The sequence below is a fragment of the Serinus canaria genome, chromosome 5 (genome assembly GCF_022539315.1).
Source record: "Serinus canaria isolate serCan28SL12 chromosome 5, serCan2020, whole genome shotgun sequence".
Taxonomy (NCBI): Eukaryota; Metazoa; Chordata; class Aves; order Passeriformes; family Fringillidae; genus Serinus; species Serinus canaria.
Window position 1 is genome coordinate 15829688 of NC_066319.1, and position 24721 is coordinate 15854408.

General features: G+C 42.1%; 1 protein-coding gene across 1 annotated transcript; it reads right to left on the bottom strand.

The window, feature by feature from the left end:
* Positions 1 to 593: 593 nt before the first annotated feature.
* TNNT3 (troponin T3, fast skeletal type) lies at positions 594 to 24666 on the bottom strand. The gene is made up of 13 exons (XM_050974913.1): positions 24663 to 24666; positions 24570 to 24587; positions 22029 to 22046; positions 14009 to 14029; positions 9928 to 9946; positions 9101 to 9146; positions 8186 to 8302; positions 7796 to 7873; positions 7430 to 7543; positions 7159 to 7268; positions 6241 to 6331; positions 3388 to 3428; positions 594 to 989 (listed from the first exon to the last, which is right to left on the bottom strand). Exons 1-13 carry the CDS (start codon positions 24664 to 24666, stop codon positions 941 to 943), a joined length of 726 nt encoding a protein of 241 aa, XP_050830870.1. The 3' UTR covers positions 594 to 940.
* Between the last annotated feature and the right edge of the window lie 55 nt (positions 24667 to 24721).

A 24721-nucleotide genomic window follows, 5' to 3' on the forward strand; every position in this document is an offset into this window, starting at 1 on the left:
GAAACACAGAAACAGAAATTTGGAAACATGGGAGAGACTGTGATGGGCTTCCCTCCTCCAGGGCAGTTCAAGGGTTGGCAAAGATAAGAGGCTCTACAGAATAGCTTGCACCTCTAATTTAGTAACAGCCACTTCTGTTTTGACATCTACATTGAATTAACCAAGTAATTCACACTTCAGTATTGGGCTTTAATATTGTATGCAGGCTAACAGCCTCCATAAATATATTAATGTAATATTTGAATGAATCATTCTCTATTGTGCTTGTTATTGCATTTAATAAAAGCTATGTGCTAAAAGCTACCACTTCTGTAGATTTGTTCCTTTATTCCCTATTCTTTGATTCACTTCATCACTCAAACTTTGAAGTCAATGTCAGCTATGTTTGGCAGCCAGATTATGAGCTCCCTGAGAGCAGTTGGCTCTTGGTATCTGCCTGTACAGGCCCCCAGACCTGAGTCTTTGCTGATGACACTGATCCTATTCTCCCTTGTAGAGACAGATCAAATGACATTAAGTAAGGGTTTGGACCAACTCTCAAATCCTTGTAAAATGGGAAGATGTTAAATAAACCACAAAACACCGTTCCAGAGGGCTGTTATTGGAGTAGGTACTGGTTGTGCTTTATTTACAAAATCCAAAGATTTGTACATAGCAATCTACAGGACAGCATAGGGCTGGTATCAGGAGGATAAGGGACATGCTCAGCAGGAATTGAAGATGCCAGCAAGGAGTCATCCCAGTTCCACAGGGAACCTGCTTCCCCTTGCCTGAGGAAGCCACCAGACCCCTCCAGGAAGAAAAGCAGCAGCAATAGCCAATCCAGGCTGATGTGATTTTTGTTATCATTAAGGCATGAGAACACAAGTGATCGGTGAAGGAGGAAAGAGGAGACCAGCAGGGGTTCAGCACATCATTAAAGGCCATCCTGCCTGGTTCTTTACTTCCAGCGCCCACCAACCTTGCCCTTGGCTCCTGCCTTCTTGCTGCTACAATGCAAAAGGAAAGAAAAACATGTCGCATGATGGAAGCAGTGGGGCTCTGTGGCCACTCTGCATTTCTAAATGACTCTTAGATTAGGTTTTGGCTGCTTTCACTTCTCACATGTTGGGCACACCTGCCATTGACCACATCCTGAGAAAAATGTTGTTGATATTGTGGAAAAATATTCCTCCTGGGGCTCTTAGTGTGAAAGGCAGGATGTGCATGCCTGAAAGAGATGGACCCTTCCAGACTCTTGGATTATCAGGGTAGAAATCTAGGTGGTCTCCAAATTAAGTGACAGGTCTATGCAGGCACAAACTTGATATTTTCTGAATACAAATCTGCTATGCTCCAGATTTTAGGGTTTAGAGCTCTTTCTAGAGAAATTTGCTCAGTATGAAAGAGCTCTAATCAAATTCCCCAGATGCTCCATTCAGTAGTGAAGGCAAAAAGCTGAACACTAATTTAAATACAACTAAGAAGTGCTTTGCTCTAGCAAAGGCAGAGTGGCTATTTATATCATGAGAGCAAGAGCCTCCAAAACAATCCAAACAACTTTTTAAGCCTGCTCTCATATCAGTATCCCTGTCCTGTTCATGGTGTGTGGGAGCAGTCCAGCTATATTCCCCACTGAAAGCACCTGGGGCAAACTCTCTCCAAGAGTTCTTGCACACCGAAGGGCAATCCTACATGCAAGCCACTTACCTTCTGCCTGAGAAGCCTGAACTCAGAATGGGGCTAGGCAGGAAGTTAGTTGAGTTAGATTCTGCACTAGCTCCCATTAGCAGCACCTTGGTTTGTGGGGCTCAGCACACCCTCAAACCCTTCCAGCTCACAGACACAACAATGAGGCTGCTTCTTGAACCAAAGCACATGCAGAGTGTAGGGTTGGGACCAAGCACAAGGTGGAAGGGCCTTGGTGCCAACAGAGGCCTTTCTTCAGAACCACTGGTTCCTCCAGGGAGAAGGAAAACATGGGGACATCACGCCTGGGGCGACTTTTATTGTGCTGCCCCATGGATTGGTTCAAGAGCACCAGCCATATTTACAGAAGGATGTAGCACAGTGACAGAGACACACACAGAGTGGGTACTTTACCTTTGAACAAGATAGGCTTGGTATATTTGAAAAAATTGATGGTTTACATAAAAGAGAGTATGCACTTTCTGCTTATCTTAAATTAAGCTCCATGTCCCTTTTGCCAGCCTTTCTGAAGGTTCAAAACCCAGTGTAGGAACTTCATAGCTCCTCAAACAAAGACAGAGTCCTTTAATGTCCACAAGCACCTGTGATGTTTGATGTTACACCTAACCTTTAGAGTGTGCTTAAGGAGATGTAATAAAGTCTGAAGCAAGAGACTTATTTGATCCTTGTATAACACAGTGACAGGCATTGCTTTGGAATGATAGTGTCTAGTGTGGATAGAAATTTAAGCCCACAGAAATCTCATTAGCTCTGTGCTTCTCAGTGCAATATTTTCAAATGATGTCTTGGGAGAATATCATGTCCTTTGGGGGAAAAAGCAGGCAGTGGCCTGTTGTGGATGGTGTGGTAGCACCCCACAAGTGCAGGAACACCCAGACAAGACCTGGTATCCTTCTGCAGCTGTGCATTCTGCTGAGGTTTAACAGCCTACAGCTCTGTACAGAAAATACCACGGGAAGGTCAAACTTTATGTTTGGCATAACAGACAACCAAACCCCCAGTGTTACATTCATTTGATAAGCCAGGGTGTCTTGGGGAAGTGGGAAGAGGGTAAGTGGTCACTCGTGTCATCCAAAGATATCACCAAAGACCACTGCTTCATTCCTGGCATGACTTAGGTTAAAAGATACAGATGCACAGAGAAGAGCAAACCCACCACTGGAGAGCTCTCCTCCCTTTCTGCCCTGCAGTTACTTCTCTGTGAGAGTTAGTTTTCTGCATGTTCTAACCCTCAAGCTGTTGTCTACTCAAAAAAGTAATGGAATAGTCTTGTGGGGAAGGAAAGTGGGAGAGAGATGATGAGTGAAAAGAACTCACAACAGTAATCCCATTACGTTAGTCTTGTTACACACCATTCTTGGTAATCTTAGCAACCACTTGTTTATCCTTCATAGACAAGGGTTGTATTCCCTCAAGTATTCAAAGCACCTCAGTCAGGTGTTTGAAAAGTCCAACAATAAGCAGAGGAAAGTTTTGAAGGAATGGTGTGAAGAAACATGATTTTTTCTTGTTAGGTGTTACATTCACTTCAGTTTCTCCTTCATTTTCTCAATGTGAGGCAGGATGGGAGTGGCCCTTCCATCTCTAGCCCCATTTCATTGCAACAAGAAAATGTCAGTGTTGAGGCTGAAGTGACACATTTGAACACTGAGAAGATATCCCCAAGCCAGGAGCTTGGAAGGGGATATAAATACTTACTGCTTCTGGGCCTGATCGATCCGGTTTCTGAGGGTGACAATCTGCAAACAACATACACGACCAGGGTTTTTAGAGACAAAGAAACCTTGTTCCCTCAAGGAGAGGAGCACTTTACCTGCTGAAGTGCTCAAAACACGTGCCTGTAGGAGGAATTATTACTTCCTTGGAAAAAAAAGCTCAGCCATGGTTGAAGGACAGAAATGTTACTTCTTGGCAATAAATCTGCAAACCACCTTCACATGTCAAGGGACAGAAGAGTTAGAATTTTATAACCCTTAATAGAAGTGTTTCTACATATTGAAATTAATCTCCTGTGAACTCACATGTCAAACTGCAGGCAGGTAAACTGGAATGAATGTCACCTTGGCCAACTGGAAAGCTCTCAGATGGCACCATCACCTTCATGTTTCTCACTCTTCCCTTAGTCCTATACATCAGGTGTTTGTGTAAACCCAAAGATCTTCAGTGGTCTTTGGATGGGGACATCAGGAATGGAAGATGGGTATCACATTCTTCTGGAATACCTCTTGCTGGCTGGCAGAGCAGGAGGTGAGGAGCTTGCAGCACTCACCACTTTCCCAGCCACTCATTTAATAAGAGAAGATGACCTGATGCATAGGAGAGGAAACACCTACCTTGCACAGGATAAACACGTTAAAGCCTGACTTAGTAACTCAGTTTGGTCTGTAGGCCTGGACTCATTACTGAAATCCTGGGACTCATGTACTGGAAAGGCCTACAAAGCACTAGGATGTGATAGAGACTTTTGCCCCTTCATCTTCTCATTTGTAACTGAGGCAGTGTTCAGCTTAGTTTTTCCTGGGCTGAAGAAATGCCCTTGCCATGAGGTATGCTTTGCTTTTGGTGCAGTTCAAAATTCTGCACCAGCTCTGCCAGTCCAGGAGTTGATGACCCAAATTTTGAATATTTAAAGTCATACTTGACATTCCCAGCGTGCAAAAAAAAAAAAAAGAAAAACAAAAGTCATACATTCTGGTTGTCCCAAGAACTGGTAGTTCCTGGCTCACGTCTTTCCATGGCAAACAGGAAAAACATAAGAGACTGAAATATTACTGGGAACAGGACAACACAAGCAAGGAAAGATAAACAGATCACTTGCTTTTGTACTTACTTGTGGAAGTTTTAGTATTTGTCACAGCAGTTTAGATTGCTATTTTCCAACCAAGTATCTTCCCCAAGTGTTGAGGAGAACCAGTTGTCTTCAGTTTGACCCAAGCACTTAAGACTTACCTTCAGTCATAACCTTATGATTGTGACTATGACACTCACTCTCCAATGAAGCACCAAAGAACAACAGACACTAGAGCTAAAGAATGGCTCTACTTCTCTGTGTCCCACTTCCTTCCTTTTTCTCTCCCTTGCATCCTTGCATCTCCTTCATTCTCTTTCCTATTTTCACTTACCTTTCTCCTCATTTTTTTCCTGCTGTTATCCTCCCTTTATTCTTCCACATCTAGCTGTGCATTTCCTTCTGCTTTGCTCATTCTTTGTACTTTGTCTCCTTGCTTTTCATCAGCAGGCACCCGCCTTTTTGTTTATGCAGAGGATTCATTACCATAGCATGTACCCCTCCCCTGGCACTGCCTAATTTCCTGTTTTTCCACACCCACTTGGCCAGTTATCATTAAGCTAGCCCTCTGCAGTGTTCTGGATCTGGATAACCATGTGCCACCAGGTGGAGAAGCTTTCCAATCCCCATACTATTCTCTATATGCTGTAGTCCAGGCTATTACACATGTATCCCTAAGTTTCTGCAGGTACCCCAGGCTCATCAGGATGATACTCCCATGCACGTAAGACCTGGTTTTGGATAGGGAATTATTTTAAGGTGTTCTCAATAGACTGCATGCTCAGTTCTTCAACCAAATCCCTGTTGAACTCTTGACTCTTTTTCTAAATTACCACTTTACATCTTTTCAAAGAATGGAAAGGGAGAGAAAAGGGAAGTGAATGGAGAGACACAAGATCCATTTTTCTCTTTCTCTCTGCACTTGGAGCCAAGTGCCAGCTCCCATCTGGCGCCTGGCTCTGACCATGCGGCAGGCTCATGCATTTGGTAGCCTTTGCTGCTGCTGTGACACAGGCAAGTTCATTGTACTTACAACTTGGAAAGCTCCTGCAGCCTGCAACGCATTGTTAAAATCTAAGAGAGATTGAGATAGTTACATTGGTGTTGCTCACTGCCTGTCAGCAGGTGTCTGTGTGATTGGGAGTTAAAAGGAGAGCGAGACAGAGGGAGATCCAGTAGGATTTCTCAGCCACTGAAACCTAATGCGGGTGAGTGCCTCCCTATCCAGTGACTGTGTGAAGGAAACATGTCCACTTTCTGTTACCATATGACACTTCAGTCAGATGCTCCTGTCTGGAGACAGTTTTCAGTGACTCCAGAGAGCTCAGGTCACAGTAATCTGTCTGGGATGGAATAAAACTTAAAACGTTCAAGTTTGAAATAAAGGATGGATCTAAAAATATTAATTTGCAATAGAGGTGTGTGAACTGAGAGTTACTGAATTTTCAGGCCACAGTTACCTATAGATAAACAAGAATGAACAATGTTTCAGGAGAGGGCAGGATGTCCATTTTCCATTGGAATTGCCTTTCCATGGGGCACTGAAAACCTTAGAAGTGATCTATTCAATTTTAGCCTAAATTGTGAAATCCAGTTCGAGTATGTATATTAGGGGAATGCAGTTCCAAGCATTTTGCTGCATAAATATTGCAAAGGGTCATTGTAGACCCAGATAATGACACAATATGACCTTTGCCAGATGAATCAGAGAGATTTTTACATTTTGGACCCAGTGCCATTAGCAAAATAGCCTCTCAACTCACCTCATATTTTTTCCTCTTGATCTGCTCTGTAAAGTCATACTTTTCAGTCTCCAGCTGATATAGCCAGTCCCACAGCTCCTTAGCTTTGTCCCTGTGTGTTTATGGAAGAAGACCAAAGAAACCTATGACATCAGATATGTTCCATTGTTTTCACATGATTAATAATGAATTTTATTTAATGCCACTCACACATCTTCCTGTAAACTCTGTGTTCTCTTAAAACTACTCATCATTTTCAAGTTCAGATTTTTCTCACCTTTGAATCTTTTAGACTTGCAGTCTTGTATGTGTCTCACATTAACATGATTCCTCTAATTTTCCCTCTAACTCTTAATGAAAGATAAGAGTGCAGTGGAATCAGACAAGAAGGAAGGAGGACTCTGAAGGTCACCCAGATAAGCAGAGGAGTTGCAATTGTGCAATCTCATCTGTGTCAGGGCTGAGGTGAGCCACCTTCATCTTTCAATCATGTATAAACTCCAACATGTGCAGCCCAGACTATCATCTGATGACTGGTCTGCACCAGAGCACTTAGCTTTCAAACCTCCAGCCTCCATGGAGATCCTATTCATACCTTAGCAGCATTAACTCAACCCTGGGAATGCTACAGATACCAGTCTGTAGGCTTGTTCAGCTAATCCCAGAGCTAGTCCTGTAAGCAACTAATCCTAATTAGCAGGAGAGGCTAAACAGAGCTATGCCAGGAGCACAGCTAGAGGGCTACCAAACCATTTCAACACTTCCCTACATTCCCGTTTCTCCTCCATTCTCCAGGTTAAACCAGGGTACAACTTAAGTGTGTCCCATGATAAATTCAAGGAAGGCCCCCTCCTCTACCTCATTTTATCACCAGAGAAGGCTTCAGGACAGTAAAACCAAATATCAATATCATTCCATAAATTAGGAAGAACATGTTACCTCAGCTTGTCTTCGTTAAGGTGGTCAATGTTCAGGGGCTTACGCCTCTCAGCCAGGACCTTCTTCTTCGTCTCTCTAGCTGTTTGCTTCTTCCCTCTCTTCTGGTCAGCCTATTTTCAGAACATCAATTAATGTCAGCATTCAGAAATTAAGACTGAATGAAACAATTTCAACATTGGACCATTTTCTCAACTTCTAATGAAGACTATTCCCAGTCAACTTAATGGTTTAATGTTTTCTTTTTTTTTTTTCATCAATCCACAACTTTTACCTTAGCCAGATAACTGCTGTATGTTGCACCCATGGAGGACAGAGCCTTCTTCTTCTTCAGGTCATCCTCAGCTTTTCTCTTGGCATCTTCCTCCTCTCTCCTTGCCTTTTCCTCCTGTGGAGTGCAACGCATAAAACAAGTTAATACAGGGCAGACTCCCAGTTTCCCCAGCAGCCAGTGTCAGAGCAGGGAATGTGATCAGAGGAGTACATTGATGAGAATTAGCAACTCCTGTTTTCTGCCCTTGCTCTAAGAGAGTGGTCATTTCACCTCTGGACTCAGGCAGGCAGAACCTGTAGTTTTTCTGTCTCTGGAGATCTCTCCAGCTGGATGCAAGGACGAGGAGAGGGAAGCAAAGACACTTACCGCAAGCCTTGCCTGACGCTCCTTCTCCTTCTCAGCCCGGATTCTCTGCTGCTCTGCTCTCTCAGCTCTGCGCTTCTCCTGCAGGGAGCAGTGGCAGAGGCAGTGCATCACCACCTTGGCTTTACCCCACTGCTACACCCCACTACCAAGAGCTTTGCTTCATTGAGTGAGCCACCTTCTCTCTTTCTAGAACGTGCAGAAAGGTCTCTTGTACAATTCTCAGATATAAAACAAGGGGCTAAGAGGGGGGACAGAGGAGGGGAGAAGCCATTCGATGATGACTTGAGCAGTCACTGTACATGACAGCACAGCTTTGTCAAAGCAGTTTCAGCTTCTCATCTGCAGATGATCTCTCAGTCTAGTATGGGGAAATGCAGTACAAGGACTCACAATTCTCTCCTTGAGGGCAACCAGCTCTTCCTCTTCCTTTCTTCTGGCTTCAAAGTGGCTGTCAATCAAGGCTTGCAGTTCAATCAGGTCTTTGTTCTGCCTTTTCTTTTGGATGTCCTAGAAAAGCAGAGAAACTCAATAAGTCCATATTGCTCTTGTATTATATCCTGGACATTCCCAGCACTGTTCAATATACAGAGAAACAAAAGTCAAAAGTGTCTATAGATTTCCATGGAAATCTATGGATTAACTTATATGGCTGTTGGTGCAATCTGACACTCATTCATGCAACAGTCAGGAACCCAGAAGTGTAAAGAATCCAAATTTCCCATTTCCCTACACCATATTTTATCCCTGGCTTTGCTTACACATCTATCTTTGCATATACTCAGCTGCCTCCACTTGGCTTTGTAATAGAAATCTTATCTAGAAAATATTCCTGCATTTTGGGCAAAGCAAAATTTCTGTGAACGTTTTCAACACCAGAATTTCTTCATTTTTCTAGCAACTTCCTAGGAAGGTATTTGACTCTCTACTTCTTGTAATTTTAGCTAGTGTTTCTCAGCAACAGATGAGGGCCTGCAACTTTCAAGCCATTTGCAACACTGGGACAGAAGACCTGAGATCCCTAAAACACTTACATTCTCCTCTTTATAATGGCTTCAAAGATGCAAGGAGATAACCAAGAAAAAAAGAAATACATAAAACTTTAGCTTAGTCACATTATCAGTGAATGCATTCAGTTTCAAAGAGCAGAGAGCAGTCTTTTGCTGAAATCAAATGGCAAATCAACCATACTTTTGTCTTTGCCTTTACCCTCAGCAATATCCAATGCAGGAGGAGTTATGTGGGGTTTGCACTCATGTCTATTATCAGGTACAAAGGACAAACACAGCCAGTCTCAGGAATACTTACATCAAAATCTACTTTCTCACCCTCTGGTATTTTAGGAGCAGTTAGTCTGCAGAGAATCAAAAACAAAAAGAAAAGAAAAACAAAGGATTTTCATCTTAAAGAATATACAACTTTTTAAATAGCCTATCCTGCCCTGCCCTGCCCTCAGGAACCACGCTGACAAGGAGGAATGTTGGTGGAGATAGGGAGGAGTGAAAGAGCACATCAGTGGAAAACTACTCCAGAAAAGTCCTAAGGACCACTGTCCTTCCTGGAAGGTCATGCAGGATAGGGAGTTATCCCTAAAACCCCTCTTTATTCCCAAAGCCTGTGATCATTCCCTACCACATGGAAAGATGTGCAGGTCTGTAGACTCCACCCTGGGCAGCTGGCAGAGTGGGAAGGGAAGGTGCTGGGGCCCAGAGCCAGAAGGTTCATAGGAAACCTTAGTAAAGCTCAGCTCAGCCCAGCCCAGCCCAATGTTTGCCACCCTTCCCATTGTCAGAGGTCCTGGATGGAGAGGGCAGTTTCCCAGCCATGGACTCTCACAGAGGATTTACTGTGGAGCTGCCTCTATGTTTTGGGGTATTGTGAGCCCTCTGCATCTCAGACAGTCCATGAATTCTCTGACTCTACCAGGAACAGGTCATAAGGGCCCAGGCCAGTGATTGCTGCTAAGGCATCCTCTGAAGGAAGCAGACCTCCTGGAAAGGCATGCAGGAACAAACAGATGGATGTGCTGTGGGGCAGAGTTGGATAAAGGCTTCTGGTGGCCACTTGCCTATAGAGAATCTCAGGGCTTCTGCTAGATCAGGAAAATGATCCCTGGGTTTCGAAACCATACTTACTTTATTCTGGGCTTCTCCTCTGTATTTGGAAGGATGTAGCAAAACAGGAAGGGAAAAAGAGGAAGAAAGTTAAACCAACAGAGATCACGCCAGCTGCTAAAGTAAAAGGAGGGAAGGGAAATTTAATCTTAGGGGAAACATACAGAGAAACCGGTTAAATCTCAAGCACTTCCAAAACAAATACACACACTCACACACCCCTTTTGCTAGGAGTGAATCTGTTTTTACCCTCGAAACAGAATTTGGCAGAAAAGAATCAAGAGACTGTGTAAAAGTCCCAAATGTAGCATCTGGAAAGCAGTAGTTTTATGTAAATGCAAAATGATTTTTCTCAAACCATCCTGACCAAAGCTCTAAGGAGGCCAGCTGGGTTGGAGAGTAGAAGAAAGTGATGCCTTTTTCAATCAGCACTTTTTTTGTTGAAGTTAACTCAAATTCACAATATCATATCTCAGTGATAACCAAGCTTCTCCAGTTTTGTTCAAATCCCTCACATGGAGGCCAGGAGGGGAAACCTTTGTGACACACATTTTCTCCAGGTTCATTGACTTCCAAGACATCTTAGGGCACATGTCCCTGAGATACCTCGGTGCCATGGGCAGGAAGCTTATTCTTCTGCACTGTGTGGCGCTCCTCAAACCCAGCTTGGAAAGGCCATCCTCTCTTAGCAAGCATCCTCTCCTGCTGAGGTACATGCAAATTCCCATGGGTATTAATGGGAATGATCTTTCCATCTCCAGGAGAGGCATAATGCCCTGATAGGCAAGCCAAACCATCACAGAGACTGCCAGCCTGGGCCCTCTGGCAGTGAGAATTGTTCCCTTGCAAGTGACCTTTCCCTGGTCTGATGAGTTAATCACTTAACATTTGTGCTTGTGGTCAACTCCCCTCCCTGCTATTCTTTTTAAGCTTTAGTTGTTAACTCCAGTGCAGTGCCAGCAAGTTCAGTGCTGTTACTCTCACAAACAGAAATAAATTAAACCTATGTGTTTATTCTGGCCCATTCTCTCAGAGACCCAGGTTGATTTCATAACCCCACACTGCATTTGAACTTTCAGGGATGCTGACGGATTCTGTGGTACAAGACTCTCCCTGTGTTGGCTCAGTGGGAGGAACTGAGGTAAAAAAGCTCACAGCCTACTGAATCTGTTAAAAAAAATAAATTGTAAAGTAAAAGTAAGAATAACCACTTCAGTGCATGGATCCTGTTATCAATATCATAATTCAGAAAGATATTAAATTTTTTTGAATGCTTGTTTTTATCCAGCAGTTTGGGGACTGATGATGGAAATTTGGAATAGCAAATAGAAAAAAATAGGAAAAAGAAAGTGAAATATTATAAGAGGGGAAAATAGCAAAAAACTTACACAGGAAAAAAATTTATTGAGGCAATCAGATGTAAGGGTGTTGGATAACAAAAAATTGAAAGAGTGATTGGAAATGGGTTATTGAGATAATCAAGAGAAAAATGTGAGAGATGTGTGAAAGAAATCAGAAACCAATATTTCCTTTTTTTCACTCTTTCCCATACAAATTTCATTAGTGCCATTTTAGGGGTAGACTTTTCTCATTTACTGCAAGAACACTGCCTGCCAAAACATATCTCAGTTGAGGCCTCCAGATGCCAGAGCAATGCTAAGAAAATAAACAGCATGTAATTACAAATGTGTTTTAGACTGCTCCACTATAAAGGAAGTCCCAAATCACTCCTGAAGAAAAATACTGTTAGCCAACAGTGTGGTTTTGCATTCCTCCACTAATTTTTTTGTTTTGCTTTTCCAATAGCCAGTGAGCTTTTTAACATGTTAGTTAAATTGCCTTTTACCTGGAGAGAGGAAATGTAATTATAATTAACCAGTCTATCAGGTATGTTATTGACACAGGATTCCCTTTCTTCATGACATACCCAGATAATTTTCAGAGACATTCCTGTTTGGCTTAAAGCTGCCAGTTAGTAAGACTTCAAAGAGAGGGGGGGAAAAAAGAATAGGCAGGGAATAACTGGTTTTGTTTGTTGATCTTGGTTGCCAGGATCGACACCTGTCTGTCAATAACTGTGTGAATTTGGTTTCAGCTCCCACCAAATCAGCACTCCAACAAACAATTGTAAAAATGAAAAAATAAGGTTAGTTCTTGAAATAAGAAATTGTAGTTAGAATTCTTAAAGGTACCTCCAGAAAACCAGAAAAAGGGGTATTTTATTAAAAATTAAACAGTAAAAAAAAAAAAATCTATCCTGTGCAGTGCATGACCCAGCCTTTGTCCTTACTATATGAACCAAAAGCAGTCCAGGGATGGGATTTATTTTGAAATGCCTCTTCTTTCAAGACACCAAGTCAAGGAACTGGGCCAAAATTTGTTGACAAGCAGGAATTGTCATAGCAAATTCCTGTTCCTGTGGTGGATTTTGAATGACATTCCAGTCATTCAGACTGTGAGCCATGGGGCTGAGACAAAATCCCCACATAGAACCCTGCCAAAAGAAGGCAAGAGACACTGCAAATCCAAGTTCACTGCCCTGGTGATTAGAGAGCCTTTGAGTTTCTGGTTTCCTAAAGGCTTCGTGCAGAGAGAGGAAACACCACCAAAACAGCACCACCCTGCTTGCTCCTGCCCAGTCTTTAGATATTCACACGGTGCTCTCCTTCTCTGGGAATCCATCTGAACTGCCTTTATTTCACTCAGAAATCCCTCAACACCCTCCCTTAATCCCACTTCTCAGAAGCAACATATCTAACTCACACTGTGTCCTTGGGAAAAAAAGGAAATCAATATGCTATTAAAAATAAAAGAAAAGAATGAGAAAAAGAAAGAGAGGGGCTCGGGAAGGTCCTCAGGGTGCTTCCCTAAATTAAAAAAGAAGCCTGAAAAGCGAGCAAGAAAATTAAAACAAAAGAACAACAACAACAAAAAAATCTACAAAGGCAAAATTAAACAAAACAAGGAAACACAGAAAATGCAGGGTGTTTTCAAATGACCTTGGGCTTTGTCTTTTGAAGCAGCTGCCTTGGTGTTCTAGAGCTGGGGCATTCAGGAAGAGCCCAGTTACTTCAACAGCCTCTGAAACTCCATGAGAACTTTCTATATGCTTAAACTGGCTAAGTTATCTTCTACAAGAGCAACACTGACCCTGCACACATTTAGGTTTGGTGCTTTCACATGAGTCTTGTCCCTACCTGTGCGCTCCAGCACCCACTCAACCAAATATTACAACCAAGCTATATTAAGCTCCACCCATCCGAATAAATGTTTGATGTTTACCATGATTGTAAGTACATGGCTTGAGCAGAAGTTTACATTTCTGTAGATTCAGGCCTGGAGGCCATGACCACCTAAGGCTCTGTGAGGGATGCATGTCTATTCAGGGCTCAGCTCTATTTTCAAATATGCCACTATGATTTAAAAGAGTCTTTCCTGATTTTTTGGAGATAGAGACATTTTGCTGATGAGAGCTAGGACACAACAGATTCTGGCTAAAAGACAAGTCCAGAGCAAGCTTCTAGAGCTTGATTTTCACCATCTACTATCCTAATGAGGATGTAGAGCCTTCTCAACACACTAATGACTCCCCAAGGGTGATTGGATATGCACAGTGAGCCATTCTTTGCAGCAGAGATGTTTTGGCCCAGTTCCTGAATTCAAAATAAAGTGAGGAACAAAACCAGACACATAAAAGAGAGTGAGATGTTAGAAAGATGACTTTGTTGTCCTAAGACAAACACTGAGCTACCATCATTGTATTCTCCTTCTTCATTGGCTGTAGGTTGGAGGACAAAAGAAAAAGAGAAGAAGCACAGCAGTCAATCCACAACCAGCACTGTTCTAAGAGCACTGTCCCCACTCCCTCCCTGTTACCCTGGGAACCTTGGACTCTCCAGAGATGGAACAAGAAGGAAAAACACCTTTTTGGTGATTTGACTTGGCTAGCAAGCATCCCTTTCTCCATGTTCATTGAAATCCACCTAGAGAGATCATTTCCCTCCCATGCTCTCTTTTCTCTTGAACAATGTCGGTGTTTTTGACACTGTTTCCCCAGCACTGAAAGAGAAAAAGGATGAGGGTCTGTAGGCACACCACATACCTTCCTCATGAGCTTCCTCTGCTGTTGTTGTGGTGCAAGCAGTGATGGAAAGACAGCAAATAGAAAAAAGAAAACAGAACAGTTAGTTAAAGCTCTTGGAATCCTGAGAAAGAGACCAGGGGGAAAAATAAAGGAATTAGTGAACTAAGGCAGGCAGAAAACTGAAGAGAAATGTCAGGACTTGAAAATGCTGTAATGTTAAAGCAGCAGTAAGCATGGAGGTTAAAGGAGGAGACAGCTGCAAATGATAATTGTGGTTAATGTTTGTTTCTCTTGTTTTCTTCTCTTCTACCAGCCCAGGACTCCTGTTCTCTCTCTCTCTCACACACATACACACTTTGGTGTTGCACCTAGGTGGAGTAAACCAGAAGTTGTGTCACATACCTGGCTCATGAACTTCAGGTGTGAAGTGTCATGGAACAAGTTGCAATAGACAACAAGAGAATGAGAACAAGAGACCTGTTATTTCACACACCAAAAGAGCTTCTGAGCCAATGGGGAGAAGGGGCAGAGAGGAAAAGGGGAGCCAAGAATGAAGTTAAGAAGTAAACAGGTAAAATCTTTACATTTGAAATAACACATAAAGAGAAGTCACAGAATAGGAAAGGTAAAAGAGGCAGATTTATGATAATAGTGCAGTGTTTAAAAAACACCTCTCATCATCATCATATGGCATAAAGCACAACCTGACAGCACCGTGTACCGAGGTTTACCTTGATTGGAAATATGCACATGAACATAGCCAGCACTCTCAAAGCACTGTTGGACCCATCCTTTACTACAGCAGTATTTCAGCCATTTGAAATAAACACAGTGTGGTTCAGAAACCTGCTGAAATACCTGCCATGACTCATCATCAACGTTCAGCTAACTTCCAAAGAAGCTCAGTTCCCTTCTAGATCTATGGCTCAGGCCATTTTCTTCCTTGAAGACAACACTGATGTCTGTATAAATGTACTGCTGCTCTTCAAATCCATTTGCAATGTAAAATTACAAACAGATTACTTCATAGGAAGAAAATGTTCATTAGAAGTCTGTGCAGGTCTACATGTCATTTTTCTGGGTTTTGGCAAAGCAGGAATAGATCAGCAATGTGAATTTGCAGAGCAGATTTTGCTTTTCAGCCATACACACACACACCACCAAATATCTTGCAAAGCAGGCATTAAAAAACCACAAACTCTCCCAGTGTTTATATTCCCCATGTACAGTCAATGGGTCAAATTCTGCCCTGAGATTTTAAATAAATCCTCTCCTACAGGAAGAAATATTAATTTTCATATCACAGGGCAGAATTTAATGCATTCCACAAGGAGACTTTTTGCTGAGATATCCTTTCACAATAGCATATGTGTGTTCCCCCAGTTTCTAGTGAAATTTTCATGCAACGAGTAAGTTTCCTCCTCCTTACTGCTGATTACACTTTACTAAAAAAAATATTAAACCAAAATAGAACCACCCCAAAGGCATGCAAGTTATAATCCATCCTTAACTGATCAGTTGTTATCTCCTGTCACCTTGTATTCAGTTCTCACACACACCATCCCAGCAAACAGACACCAGGGAGTTTAGAAGTTAAATCACATACCTGGAGGGGGGGCTTCATTTAGTAGGATGTGTCAGGGGAACAACACAGGAAAGGAAGATAAAATAATTAGAAATAAGTTATGCAGGAAGGGACCACCTCAAACTTTGGTAAGACTGAGTTGGAGAAGTATAATTTGCAGACCAAGTTACAGGGATGGACTGTTAATAAGAGTGGAAAAGGAGTGTAATTACAGTGGGGTATGAAGAAGATAGAAAGGAGATGCCATAGAAATAAAAGATAAAGGGAATTTGAATGTTGATGATTTGCGACAGTTTAAACCATGCAAATTTATAAACCATGGGCAAGTGTAGTAACACTGGTGATCCTTAAATTTGAAAGAAAACACACCCAAGGAGAGAGTTTAACAAGCATTTAGTGTTACCTAGGTTTCAGCTGCCCTTTTAGCTATCAGAGCTGGCGTGAGGATGTGAGAGTCACTGAAGGAGGTGCTGCTTTGGATGTATCCCTATGCCTGCATCCGAAGCTCCACCATCTAAGAACCTCTGCTAACAGATTCCAGGCTTAGCTCTGCAGAACTGGCAATATTTGTGTCTGCACAGAGCTTGTCTTTGCTGCAAAGGACTGGAACTGCTTGAGTTTGTGTGCCAGAATCCTGCTGAAATCCACTCTCTGCAAGTGTAAGCAGCTTGGGTTTCTGCAGCTCAGGTGTCCCCATAGCTCAGGGGCTGTGGGGTGATCACAGCCCTGAAAGTTTTCAGGGTCACCAAAAAAGTTTGTTCTAAGGTTCTTAGATGGTGATCCTTAAGTTACAAACAATATTTATACTTTCCTATCGGGAAAATAAGTTTTAGGGAATTTCAAGAATGGATTGATTCTTCATGATTCTGGTATTCTTCAACATCTTCAAGTTCCTATGTACAGGAACGCTTCAGATTAATGCACAGGAATTTAGATGTCACAAACATGAGCTTGGTTAGGTGGAAGGAGTCAAGAAGGAAAAATGAAAGAATTAGAGCAAGAATTCCACAACAGCAACAACTGTGACTTGTGCAGGTCAAAGCTGTGACATAGAAGATGTGGTAGGCAAAGACAGCATTAATAACAGGGAAACTAATAATCATGCAGTTACATGAAAAGCTGGGACAGTCTCGTTCTAGCATAAAAGTTTTTTTGTTAAGTTTGTTATATTTACATTGTCTTTAGGTTTTATTGTGCTTTATGTTAGAGAGGAAAAAGAAAGCATGGGAAGGCTGTGGTTATGGCTTTATTTTTTATCATGTTGTGTTAATACCTTGTGTTTTGCACAAATTTCAAGCTCATACACATCTGTCAGTGCTGGAGAACTAGCTGTCAAGTAGTGAGTAGCAGTTCAATAAATATCATGGAAGAGAGGTACAGAGGCAGGCAAAGCAGCTCTGATGGAGGCAATGACCTTCAGTCGTGCAAATCAAAGTTAGAAAAACCTTAGGTGCAGATTAAGAGACAAAAATGAATAAGATTAAAAAGAGAAGGATGCGAAACAAGAAGCAATGAGAACAGGAAAGACATGAGAAGCAGTGAAGAGATGAATGTTGAAGTATTGAGTCATGTAAAAATCAATCTGCTTTCGCCTCACTCCAGCCTTGGCAAAAGCACCAATCTGCTCTGAACTAAGGAGCTGGTCTCCCTCTGTGGACAGCAGAGGAAAATAGCTGGGCTGGGAGGCTGCTGAGATGTGACTACTTTAGTAAAGCTACTCCAAATGGCACAGAATAATTTCCACAGACAGTTTAGAGGACACTGCAAGTTCAGTTTCTGTTTTCCCAGGTAATGACCATTATAACGTTCCCATACGCACTGTGAGGATGGCTCCAAGTCCTGTAAGTGCCTGTTATTACAGCTCATACATTGAGATGTTTGTCTACAAAAAATGTTACTACATTTTTCATGCAGCAGTTAGATCTATCCTCATTATTATGCATCACAGAGTGATGAGGAAATTATGACTGGTCAAAGGTGTGAGGAAGCTGCAAGTTACAGTTTATCATTAATATTTGATTTTTATGTTTACTTCCACCGTCTTTGAATTCCTGAGTATAACTAGAGTTACTGTTAAAATTTTCCAACATAAATCAGAGTTCCAATTAAATTTCAGTATTTCAGAACTCACATAGCTGAGATTTTAGTTAAAAAAAAATAGAAATGTTTCACAGCCATAAAGTCTGCAGAGATATTAACATCTCTGGTACAAAACTTTTCCACTTTTTGCCTTGTGGCAACTTCTTATTCCAGATTTGTTCTTGCATTACACTATATATACCCCACATTATCCATAAAGGCAATGCTTCAGAAGCATCTAAAATAGAATTTTCATTTCAAAATTTGGAAATCTTCCATAAAGGAGAGAGGGGAAAAAAAGTTGGAACAAAATGTTTTAACTAAATAAAAACCATAATTTTCAAAAGCTGTCAACAAAGTGTTCCTGTGGTTTTTTTTTTTTTTGGTTAGTTGAAAAGATTCCATTTTGTCCCAATTCAGCACATGACCCAGTTGTGAAACTGCCAAGTGGAATTCAATTTCCAGCACACAATAACCCTTCAGATTGACGCAGAGGAATTCAGAAGTCACATACCTGGTTCATGGACTTCTTTAAAAGGGAAGTAGCAGGGAAGGAGATGCAAAGAAAGATAAGAGAATTAGAGCAAGGAACAGAGGATAATTAAAAACCCTTACACTTTCCTTTGCCAAGGTGGTGGAGGCAGGGTTAAAGGGATAAAAACCATTAATACGATTAAGTGAGAAATAGAGGTCACATGTGAATGTCAATTAGAATTGTGGAAAGGAAGGGTTGTTTCAATATAAAAATGCAGATGCCTAACATATATATTCATAATGTCGTAAATCAAATGCCACTGTAGCCTTTGGCTGACAAAAACATGACTTGTATTTAAATTAAGTCCATTACCCATAAGTTTGAATGTGCAAAAAGGGTATAGACAACCTGCTCTTATTCATGTGCATAGAAATCCCAGCCACTGTGGAAATCAATGGGCTCTGAGGAGCTGGCATTGATTTCCTTGGTGCCCAGGATTTCACCACTGGTGCATAGGGCTGCACTCCAACGTGGGTGGGTGAGTACGAGCATGTTACTGCTCTCCAACCTGCAGGATAAAACATCCCATGGAAGCCTGGCTGGGCAAGCAGAGAGGGGCAGGCAGAAGGGTAATTGAAAGGTAAATGGGTTTGGGCTGCCAGGCTGATGCTTTAAGAAGCATGACTTTCTATTTTGCCAATCACAGAGATTGTCTTACCAGATCTGGACCTTAATTCCGGTTACAAAATCAAGTAAAAATACAGCCCTGCCACCCCCTTTTTTGCATAATGCACATTAACCCAGAAACACCCCAATAGTTCTGGAAAAAGCACACACTACATCTTTTCTCAAATAAGCTCCAGCCAAAATGATGGCACTTAGTCCAATCCTTACCCCAACAGTAAAAACAAGGTATGACACTTGTTGAAACGCTCATGACTTTGGGTGCAAGTGTCCCCACATCTCCATACACTGCTGCAAAAGGGAGCTCTGTCTCTGTGCAGGGGCAGGGGAACTGGGGAAGAGGTGCACCCCGCTGAGGGACACAGTATTGCCTCAGGACACGGCTGTCCCACCTCTAACCCTGGGGCGTGGCACAGAGGAAATGGTTTGAGGAGCACTATCCCTCTACCATCTGGTGTCCTTTTGAGTAGCCTGGCTACAGACATCTGGTGCTGGGGAATGCATAAGCAGTGCCCAGCCTGTGCCCCAGGCATTGTTTTCAAATAGCAGTCAGTACTCATTACTCATCACACCATGGATCCTATGAGAGCAAAGCAACCGTGCAGAGGATATTTTTTGCATCGGCTCATCTTCAACCACCTCCAGAATTCCTGCATGAGTTAGTGCTCCAGACAGAAACAGAGGAATTCACAAGTCATGGCACATACCTTCCTCATGAGCTTTAGTGTGTGGGAAGAGTCACAGAGCAAGATGCAAAGGAGATGAGAGTGTTAGGAGCATCAGAACAGCTTTTCACTTGGGCAAAATGGAGGGGGAAGGAAAGACTAAGGGTACGTTGCAAAGAAATAAAATGAGTATGGATACTAAAAGCAGTATTGGAAGTGAGGGTGCAAATGGTCTGAGATATTAAAAACATAAAGCTGATTTAAGCAGCCATATCAGATTACATTTGTTTTATATAGCCATTCCTGCAGTCCTACCCAAAGCCAGGAGCAGCAAGCTGTTTCATAACCCTGATGCGTGCCCAAGTGGATTTACAACCTGAGGCCGGCAGGATTTGGGTAGCTGCAAGTACTGCCATGAAACAGTGGCCTAGAAACTCCATTATATGAACAAGAATACCATCTTTAATCATTTGCAAAGCTAAAGCATCAGTTTATCACCATTTTCTTTATACCACAGGGCTTAAGCTGAAAAAAAAAAGACGTGTGGAAAGGCTATTGTAAGAATATCTGCCAATCATGAGCATTTCTGCATACAGTCTGGAGGCCAGATCCACCCCAAACAGTCCAAAATAAGCCTGCCAAGGAGACCCAACCAGTCTCAGAGTAAAGACTTTTCAACATTAATCCTTTTAAGAGGTTTACATTTCCCAGTACTTTTCAAGATTTTATTTCATGCGACAATTACCACGTACATCAACAGTGCATTCAATGTCAAGACAGAACATGATGGCAGACAGTACAAAAAACAAAGTGTTGGCAAGTTTTGTCTATATTAATATGCCTGTTTGTAACTCCTGTTTCCTTTTGCCATCTCATGGTTTGCTGGCTAAGCCAAAGCTTACTCTTAAAGGCAAGAATTCAGGAGTCGTGTCACATACCTTCCTCCTGAGCTTCTTTAGGTGTGAACAGCCACGGGACAGGATGCAAAGGAACATTAGGAGAAATACATTATTACATGAGCTGAAATAGGCTGAAAACCTTTCACAGGCTGAAAATTCTGCTCAGGGGGAAAAGTTTTATCCCAGTAAAGAACATGCTAATGGCCAGAAGGGGAAAGGAATTTGTGGCTGGGAGACAACTTCCCTTCATGTGAAGGGAAGAAGCAAAAATATATCAGACGGGGGAAATCTCACAGTAAGTTCAAATATCACATGCTGGAATTTCTCTCTGGTTCCAGTTTTAGAGGACAGCTCCCGCCCTTGCCCAGATGGGCTCTATGGTGAGCCCTGCACGGGGCAGGGGTGGCAGAGAGGCCGGGTTTCCACCGAGCCAACTCTGCCAGACCTCGCACAGAGATTATTCCTGCGTGTTCCAGCAGCAGAGCCCGTCACAGAGGGAATGTGGAAGCAAAGACAGCAGAAGCAAAAAGGCAAAGTAACTGGCACTGCTCCTCTTGCTCTATCCTTGAGGCCCAACCCACCGCCACCAAGGAGACAGCAGGGAGCAGTTGGGAAGGTGATGGCACATACCTGCTGGAGGAGCTTCATCAGGTGGGATGTGGCAGGAAGCAAAAGCAATGAGATGGAAAATGAGAACAGTTAAAGAGTGTGTGAATGCAACAGAGGGTTTAAAAAAAAAAAAAGCACAGGATGTATGAAATAAAGAAACAGATGAGGAGATGAAGTGGAGACAGGTGACTAGAGCACACACAGATACAAGAAATGTAAAACCATCTGGACCTGGATGCTGTAAAAACTCTGCAAACTGCTCAGAGTGGGTCTATCGTGGCACTACAGACAGGTTTACCCCTGTTTAAAGTATGCCCATAGCACAAAGCTTTGCAAATATGGAACCAACACACCCTTTGGCTCCTTGCACCTGGAGCACCACATCCCAAACTTCTCAAGTGCAAAGGGTGAGTTTCTGTTCCAGCCCCTCTTCCACCCTGTCTGTCCCACCTTGCCAATGTGGGGAGCCAGCTGGGGTTATTTACCAGCATCTACATGGTTATAATTCTGCAATATTATGTATATTATATATCATATATTATAGCTTATAAACTGATATATTTTATACATAATACATTATAGCATATGTACTATATAACATAGGGCTAAGCACATATTTTACCACAGATGGATTTTGACTTCAAAATCCATCTGGTCATGATCTGCCAAGCTACGTAGGAGAAACCAGTTGACACCTGATAGATAGTCATTCTAGCCAGACCTCAGATATTCCATGGTACACAAATACCCAGGGCTGGAAATCAGCCTCAGCACGTTGTGTCTTGGATAAAGGGATGGTGTTCATATTTTCTGTGCTGCTTCCTCCCCAGAACTGGAGCAGAGGTGTCTGCACAGATACTCAGGGATGTGGGGTACCCTCAGTGAAATCTGTACAAGGAACAAGAAAATCCCTCTTCCTGCAGATAGTTTGTCCCAGCATCTTTCTCTTGTCTCTTGCTTTCTTCTATCACCTTGCAAAATCGGGGGGCACATCATCCTGCTGGTGCAGGAACCAGCAGGGCTGAGATGCTGCTTCACCTACCTTCTTCCTGAGCCTCTTCTGTGGGTGGGAAACATCACACAGCAAAAGAAATGGGAGGAGAAAAATTAAAACAGGAAATATGTTATTGGAACATTCCTGAGGTTTGCCAAGCTCCCAGGCCATTATGGGTAAGAGTACACAATGACGGAGTTACAGAGTGAGAGAGAATTAAAAATAACATTTTTATGGGCACATTATGGGGTTATAAATGTTACTGAAATATGGCAATATGACCACAAGTGAAAACCACATAAAAAGGCACCCAATATGTTATTCTTTATTAGAGCTGGCTAAAATACCCTAAACCCAACTTTTGGTGAATTTTTAACCAAAAGTAAAACTGTTGAATTTCTTTTGCTTTACATTTTTTTCTCATATGGTTAAAATTTTTCACCAACATTTATCAATTTTTGAAATTTCAAAGAAATTAATTCCTGAATTTTCCCAGATTAATATAAATTTTGCAGGGTGTTTCCCTCCCTTTAAAATACTCATTTTGACACCATTGTGCCAAAAATAAGCCAAACAGCTCAGTATAAAAAGTGCAATAAAACAAATAATATATGTTTGTTTTCATACACATATATGCATATACACACATATATATTTATATTTATGTGTGTATATTATATACATTTTATATGCATATATCAATGCATTTTGTTTCTTTCATATATATAAATGCTTTGGTTTGTTTTTTAAAAAAATAAATAAAATAAAAATTTTAAATAAAACGGGCCAAATTTCCTACCAGCTCAATAAACAACATCAATGTCCACTATTGCATTGATGTCTGTGGCTCAAGACTGAGTCCTGACACTGGGTGTGAAATATTTGATCTGGATTTCTTTACACACATTCTCCCTCCACACTGAGAGAGAAAGAAAGAAGAAGCCATGTCACATACCTTCTTCCTGAGCTTCAGGTGCCAAGTGTCATGGAACAAGAAGCAACAGCAAGCAGGAAAATGAAAACAGAAAACTGTTAGAAACTGGTGCTGGGGTGAGCTAAGGCCTGGAGAAAAAAAGGTGGTTAGAAAGTGATGGAGAAAAGTTACATGGAAAAGAAATAGATGACATCAGAAAGATGACACAAAGGTCAAGCAAGATTATGGAGCAAAGAGAAGATACACCTCAGAAGAGCCAGTCATGCAGATTAAAAAGAAATTCACCTGCCTATTAATGTAATATCAGTCATTAAATTCTTGAAAACAAAAAGTAGACAGTTAGGGAAGAAAGGAGAAAGGAAAAAAATGCTTTTCCTTTAAGGAAGGCTTGTCTGTAGGAGCAACACCCTTCACTTGCTCTTTTGACATTTGACAAGACGTAAAAGATGGAGCATGAAAAATGCCTTCAACCTTCCTGGCTCTGCCACTCCATGCAGGACCAGAGAGACAGATGATGACTGAAGGCAGCTCTACAACCTATTTAGTGTTTCTATTTTATTTTTCTTTTTTTTTGAGCCCTTGGTCCCTTCAGAAGCAATGCCAGGGGAAATAGTTACTTAAGGCTAATGTACCTTATAGCAGTAGCAGAAACTAGTCTGACCATGGCCACAGCTGCACCTCTGTTCCCACCACCACTGATGGGAATTTGCCTGGTGAAGCAACTTGGAGGAATCCTCTTAAAAAAATTTAAAAAAAAAAGCTCTGCTGTGTGTAAATCCCCAAAATGGACATTTCTACACAGGGACAATTCTCTGTCTCTGAGCTGGTCCCTCCATGTGCAAATATTCCACCTCCAGTAAAGGAGGTTCAACCCTTAGAAGATGCCCTAGGCACTAAGGGCAGATCCTTGGAGAAATTCCATGAGTTTGGCCCTTAGCTCTGTTCCAGACACCTTGGGAAAATGAAGGATGACAACTGGCATCTACACTTGCCTGAACTGAAGCCAGTGTGTCAAAAGTGCCCAGCAATGACAGTGATACATCTCCAAATTATCTTCTCCCTGCCGCCTACAAAAGGTGAAACAACTTGGGTGAGAAGGGTTTTTCATGCTCCATCTTTCCAGATCAGCACTCTGTCTCTCACAGCTTGTCAAATCACGTTTTGCCAGCTAAAGGCATGGTAAGAAACTCCATCTTTGCCAGTTGGTTCTCTGCCTTGCCTTTTCTGTCCTCAGCAGTGCCCTGTCAGCTGCTCCTCAGGAGCTGGACAACCTCCTCTTCTTTTCAATTTCAAAATTTAAATGCAATCTGTGGACACTGCCAAAATGAGAATGGCAGGATTTCACCAATGAAATGTTATGGGGGCTCTGCACCAGTCCCTGCTCTGAAAAGCTCCAAGTTTATGGACAGATGAGCCCCCAGCTTGTTCACCATCCCCTCATACAAATCCTCCGTTTCACTGTGACGTGAAGGCTCTGCACATCACAGCCCCAAAAAATCTTGATTGTTTTTTTTTTGTTTTCCAACTGGTTTACTGATCAAGTGTTTCAGATCGCCTTTAGCAGCAAGCACCAAAGAGAAGGGTGAAATGTAGACAAGAGAAAAGCAGGACCAAGAATCAAAGAAAGATAAATTACGTTCCGCTTTTTTTGTTACCTTCTTCTTCGTACTCCTCTGCATTGAAATGGGAGAGGGGGGAAAAAAGCAGACAAATCAACCATCAGCCTTGACACATCAGTAGGGCATTACCCATGGCAGAGCCCTCTGTGCTCACAGGGATGCCGGGCAAGATGGTTTCTGAGAGGCCA